General features: G+C 40.4%; 1 protein-coding gene across 1 annotated transcript; it reads left to right on the top strand.

Moving 5' to 3' along the window:
• The first annotated feature begins 741 nt into the window (after window positions 1-741).
• Window positions 742-6,600, top strand: slc25a35 (solute carrier family 25 member 35). The gene is made up of 5 exons (XM_073478868.1): window positions 742-1,154; window positions 1,260-1,325; window positions 1,412-1,564; window positions 3,337-3,471; window positions 4,213-6,600. Exons 1-5 carry the CDS (start codon window positions 783-785, stop codon window positions 4,381-4,383), a joined length of 897 nt encoding a protein of 298 aa, XP_073334969.1. The 5' UTR covers window positions 742-782; the 3' UTR covers window positions 4,384-6,600.
• The last annotated feature ends 262 nt before the right edge of the window (window positions 6,601-6,862 follow it).

Raw genomic sequence — 6,862 nt, 5'->3', positions numbered from 1 at the left:
GCGTCAAACGTACGTACGCATGCTTTGGTACCATTCTCCAAGATGATGTGTTTTGGGACAGAAAGAGTGTAGGCTAAACCAGTACTGTAAATAGTAGGTAAGTATTTCTATTTATATTCTATGTAAGTTTTCAGATATTCATTTTGGTGTTACGAAATTAAGATTTTTAGGCAAGGCAAGTTTATTTGTACAGCACAATTCAGACACAAGGCAACTCAAAGTTCTTTACAGGGGCGTAAAAATTACATTAAAAGAAAGTAAAAATTGCATTTAAAATACATTAAAAACAAGTACGAAGACATCAAGAAACAAAACATTAAAACAAGTTAAGAAAAAGGAAAGTAGGCTAAAATAGAATAGGATTAAAAGAGTCAAGACTAGAAAATAAAAGTCACAGTGCAGTTCAAAGCCTTAAAAAATGCTTCAGTGAAAGGCAGTGGCAAACAGAAAGGTCTTCAGCCTTGATTTAAAAGATAAATGAAATCTGAGTTTGTATTATAACCTCATTATTTTATAAATATTAAGAGTTTGAATTTCTGCTCCAAAACCACTTAGTGCCCCTTTAACAACCACATGTACCACGTTTGTCGGAATTACGAGCTTACGAGGCGCTCTTGAAGTACGCATATGGCTGCGCACTGATGAGTCTCGTTGTGATACAACTGTGTGTTTGTGGTCATACTCGGAGAGGAGGGGACGCCTCTGGGCAGGAATTCCCCGACATGAAGGGCAGGCAGCGGGCCTGAACTCCACATCTGTCCTCGGGCCGGCGGACAGTCGCGATGGACTTCGTGTTGAGCGGAGGGGCGGCGTGCGGAGCGTGTCTGTTCACCAACCCGCTGGAGGTCGTCAAGACTCGGATGCAGCTACAGGGAGAGCTTAAGAGCCGGGGCTCCTACCAGGTCTATTACCGTAACGTGTTTCACGCTTTTTACACCATCGGTAAAGTGGACGGCCTGGCCGGCTTACAGAAGGGACTGGTGCCCGGGCTCGTGTATCAGTTTTTTATGAATGGAGTGCGGCTCGGCTCGTATGCCATCATTGAATCCTCCGGTTACGTCCACACGAACGGGAGGGTCAGCGCGGTCAAGACCACGATAGCAGGCGCTATAGCTGGGGTGGTGGGAGCTGTCATGGGCAGCCCCGTGTACTTGGTTAGTATGACTTGACAGCATTTTCTTTGTACTGCTCCTTTAAGGTTCATCAGCTGTGACATTTCAAGGTGAGCTGTCACTCAAACACATTGTCTCCTCTGACAGGTTAAGACCCATCTGCAGAGTCAGTCTACCTCTTCCATTGCAGTTGGACATCAGCATAAACACCAGGTAACATAATGTAACCCAGACTGAGGTGTTACACATGATTGGCAGGTATCATCATCTTCCTCACGTGCTCCTCCTCTTCCTGTCAGGGGATGATCCACGCTCTGGCAGCCATCTACAGGCAGCATGGCATTCTGGGACTGTGGAGGGGCTCCAGTGCTGCTGTACCCAGGGTCAGCGTGGGGTCAGCTGCACAGCTTTGCACCTTCTCCTCCTCCAAGGAGCTTGTGCTCGACCTACAGGTTAGATTGTTTTGCGTCTCCCCGTGGTTTGATCATGAGTGGAAACAAGGCTCACAGGAGGAATGTTGTTTCCTCAGCCGTCCAGCATGTGTGCACATCTTCCATATGACCGCACAGTTCAAGAATAAACACGACTGTTTTGGGGGTCTTGCATAACTTGCATAGTCCGCCATTCCTGCATATGATAATTTAGTACCAGTTCAAATGGGTCCGTGAGCCTGTGCTGGGCATCTCTTACTATTTGCGGATATTGTTTAGAGCAGGTCTGCCCAAAGTGGGCCCGATGGGCCAAAGATGACCCACCTTAAGTTTCGTTTTGGCCCAGCAGATATTTAGAATAAACAAACGTAATTTTAAAAATATATATAATATAAGTCACTGTTGAACATGGCAGGCAGGGTAACATGTTGTGCAGTAGTCAGTAAGTTAAGGGAACCTTGTAACATTTTGCATGAAAGATAGTAAAGTAGGTGTTTGCGTTTGGCACCATTAAGTTTTGGTTTTGGCCCTCCAAGAGAAAAAGTTTAGGTCCAGAGTCTATATTGGCTTACAATCTAGATTGATTTATTGAGAAAATTACCAACAGATCCATTGTTTGTGACAGTAATCATCAGTTGGAGCCTTAAAAAACTCAGAAGTGCAGAAATGCAGGCTTGAGAAGGGATCATTTGTAGTCAGTAGCTGAGTACAGGTTACAAAAGCAGTCATTGTGACTCTGACAAAGCACCAGGCAGTGGAACAGAAATTCGACACCCGTCATTGGCCCCCCTGGCTGAAAACATGAAGCTTACACAACTACTGCACTAGTTAACTTACTGCTGACCCAGCTCTACTTAAAAAAAGGTCTTTCATACTAAATGCCAGAACCGATATCATCATGAAACAGTGTTGTATTCAACTGACAGACCACACAAGAATCATGATGTTCTTATGTGTAGTTTTCTTGTTGGTGGGTCAGTGAGGCTGGAGGTGGGTCTGTCCACACTTCCAAACATCCAGGGTATGCGACACTCCCATTCGTTCTTACATAAGCTGCTGTATGACTGTTGAAGTGCAGCTTACCTATGATACTCCATTATTTTCAGCCGGTCTACATCGCCTTCCAAAGTAAAAGTTGAGCTACTGCTGTGTTGTCTGTTTATTATTTTATTGTTGTATGATCATCCTTGTTAAGCTCAAGGCAATTTAACTCAAGCTTCAGTACATAATAAATTCACGTTTATACTCTTTTGTGTTGTAAAACAGCAAGTTTAGACTGTAGCTACTGCAGAGTGTGATGTGTGTTGCGCTATTAATAATACATTCTTCTGTTTCGCTGCTTGTGGGAGATCATGACCTGTTAAAATTAGAAACAGCCGCACACGTGGTGGTACCTTGATGAACATACATTAGTCTAGTATCACTGCATCGGTGCTACATCCTGTCATTTCTCATTTCTCCCTTCTGTCATACTGCAGCTTAAGCCTCACACAGCCTTAATTATTACTTATAAACATTTTACAAGGAACTTTTAACTGTTTCGAAAGAGTCTCAGTTTAATACCACCCTATATGACCTTCTTAAGCAAACACCATCCGCAAGAAGATCTTTCTCTCACCCACTTTCCAAACATACGGACACACTAGCTAGATTAAGATCTTTAGACACAAAGCTTTGATGCTCTCACCGCTTTTATCCACAGGGGTCGCCATAATCAACAGAAAATCAAAGTTCCTTGCAGCTGCTTTAAGGTTGTCGCCTCACCACATTGTCATTTTCTTCTTCTTCCTAAGATGTTCCCTAAGGACAGCTTCTTGGTGGCCCTAAGTGCCGGCATGATCAGCAGTGTGGTGGTGGTGCTGGCGATGACACCTTTCGATGTAGTGAGCACGCGGCTCTACAACCAGCCTGTGGATCATTTGGGCAAGGTGAGGAGACGGATCAATATGTTAAAGGTTCACTCCTTTGTGTTTTCATTATATCAAACTTAATCTATGCATGGCTGACATTTTCCAGAACTTGCCATTTAACGCACTTGCATTCTTAACATGCCTCTCTATATATTATTTTGTATTGTAACTGGGGTCTGCCATTCCTAGGCGTGATGATTTACCAGTGCACAAGGGATTCACAGGAAGTTAAATCTTAAAGGGGAATTGTGCTAATTTAACAAATGAAAGTCATTTTACAGGTATTGTGGAGAATTATGACATATGTTAAACAAGACTGGTACTCAGTAGAGTGCATACCTCTGCCAAGGCCCAACAGTACCCTTTGAATCAATCAAACCAAATGCAATATAAAAAAAACATATTTAAATCAGCTGGATGCAGATTTTTAGTAGGATCTGCATCAGATTGTACTCAGTCACTCAGAAATTAACGAAAATATCAAAAAAATACCAAAACTTTCTGGGCTGAGACCCATACAGTTTGGTGGAAATCCATTCAGTAGTTTTTGTGTAATCCTGCTGACAAACCAGCAGACCAATGATCGTACACAGGCAAAAATATAACCTCCGTGGCTGAGGTAAAGTGATGTCAGCATCAGTTGGGTCTGAAGACTACAAGTTTTGGGATTTAAGGATTATAATTTACAAGTAGTGACTGATCAAAAGGGAACATTCAGCTGATCACATCCAGGCTGACATTCATCTTCTCATCTTTTAGGGGCAGCTCTATAAAGGATTCGCTGACTGCTTTTCTAAAACGTTGAGAAAGGAGGGCTTGTTGGGACTCTACAAAGGCTTGGGAGCCTCTTATTTCCGGCTCGGTCCACACACCATCCTGTCGTTATTCTTCTGGGATGAACTGCGCAAAATGTACCAGCAGTTCAGATAACACCAGGGACAAGGAAACGGAAAATGGGTAACTCATTAAGCTCTGAGTGCACAGGTTAAATGAGTCCTCATTTAATGAGTTTGTTATTATAAGGTGAAAGAAAAACCAGAAGATGCTCTTTTCCTTTTTTATGGGAAAAATAAGGAGCAAAGGTAACATTTTACACTCCAATAAGAAAACACATTAGAACAGACAAAATGAGACAGGAAGAAGGTGGGAATTTCAAAACTGCAGGAGCTTGAAGCAGTTCTGACAGACACACACTTGGATTTGTTTTGGTGACAGGTGTGCACAGATATAATGATACATAGCATCTTAAAAGCTAGCCAGCTAACTCATGTATGTCCTCTGGGGCATCAGGTGTAGGGACTCTTTTATATCTCTTAAACTCTTCAGTCATGCCATTCCAAAACATATAGAAGCAGCATATAGAAGCACTGGACACAACTCTGTATTTTTCTGGAGAAAGCATCAAATGTGGCCCACTGTTTGAGAAAATGAAACGATCATGCCAACAACAGCTGCACATGAAGTCTAATATGAAGTGATGACAGATGGCAGCAGCTCCGTGCTCTACAGTAGCAGCTGTTCTCCGTCATACAAAGTGAACACGGGTAATAGTCTGAAGTATTCAGAGACAAACGTACTGGATGATGACTTGGTGAAACAAAGATAAAAGTAAATGCTGCTGTTATTCTCATCACACATGAGTACAGAAGTAGCACAGATGAAAATGTGCCAATCAAACAAACGAGCTGCATTAGCATTGTATTGGCGGGAGGTGATGCAAATGATGATAAAGCAACAGAAGTAACAATTCTGCTCATGATAAATTTCCTCAAAGCAAAACTTCATTTGATGTATTTTTGCTTTATTTAACTTTATTTTACGTTTAAGTGCAGAGTGGGAAGTTTTGAAAGGACCTTCTTTTATGAAGAGCAACATTCTAGGCAGGCAGGAATCCTTCAAAGTCTTCAGAAGAAGGACTTAGTTTCAACCTCATTAACAAAGGATCCAGTTTGTCTAGAAAAACTGGTGAAATGGGTTAAATGTTTGAGAGAAACTGCAATATAATGCAAATTAGAGCATTTGTTTAAAAACACTGCTCTGGAAGGAAAATTGCTCTCTCTGGATAAAACTACCTCCAGGTTCTTTTTAATTTTCTGCACACTGGTTTGTAACTTTTGAACCAGAAACCAGCGTACTGACATGTACAAACACAGTTCAGTGCATCTTCATTGTCTGACTTAATTATTTATGCTGTTTTTTATAGGGAAAGATACAAACCTACAGTTGTTACTGAACTGACTCATTTCATACTGTATACTGTTTCACCATAGCCTGAGCTAATTTACATCGCTTATGCCTCGATGAGCTTTTCTTGAAGGATAATTGTACAGTGTAATACAGATACATAATAAACAGATGTTACAGAAAAGTTACTGTAAAAGTAGGCAGGAAACTGTGTTTTACAACTCCTCGTGGATGTAGCCAGAAACACTTTAGGACACCAGTTATACATTTACAGTTATATTGAAAATTGTCAAGTGTGATGAAGTTTTCACCAGTAAATTTCTTCCGTGTAGCCGGTGGCTAGCTTACCTGTTACTATTTGTAATTGAGCTGTTAAAACTGTTTTTAACTAAAAACTCAATTGGTTGCCTCTAAGTTCACGTACGTGTTTGTGCTACATGGCTTCTTTTTGCCTCTATGATCCCTCAGATGTAATAATCAGCATTTACATTTCTTCATTCTTTAGAAACAAACTGCAAACCTCCATAAGAGGAGCAGCTCGTCAGTGTAGATGACTCATTCATTAGGAAGCGTGTGTGTTTTGAGAAACTTGCTTCCTGTCCCACGAATAATATTCATGAAATCATTGACCTTTTAGTGTATTGTGACTATTTTGAGTTGTTCTTTGCAAAGTTCGATCTGAAAAAAAAAATGTATTCAATTAAAAGCTCCCAAAAACATTTGTTTGACATTGTAGCTGCTAAAATGACACAGTGATATGACAGAATGGTGTGCCTCAATCATTATTCAAAAGGAAGATATAAAAAATGAAATTGTTACTGAGGAGATTTTGTAAATTGAGTCGGGTTATTCGGCACTTTGATTTTGATAACATTTTATGATTATTATTTTTTTGAAGTTTTATTTAAGTTTCTTTTTGTGTGACACTTTTATCTAATCAATTGATATTAAAATCATCTAAATGAATGCTTGTACCTAATCTATATCACATAACTAATTTATGATGATCGTGCCAACAGTCACTAATATTTATTTTGTAATCGTTCATTTATTTGACACGTGTTAACCCATTATTGATCATATTTCAGTGTGTTTTTATTGCCTTTTAAAAAGTACCACAGTTGAAGTTTTTCATCAAATGAATCCTCATTGACAGTAATTTGCGGTTTGCCTTTGGGTTTCAGGGAGAGATCATTTAGCATTAACATCATGTACATACGGTAAT

The sequence above is a fragment of the Pagrus major genome, chromosome 13 (assembly GCF_040436345.1).
Source record: "Pagrus major chromosome 13, Pma_NU_1.0".
Classification (NCBI taxonomy): domain Eukaryota; kingdom Metazoa; phylum Chordata; class Actinopteri; order Spariformes; family Sparidae; genus Pagrus; species Pagrus major.
Note: the sequence above shows the minus strand (reverse complement) of the source record. Positions and strands in the feature narration are given on the sequence as shown.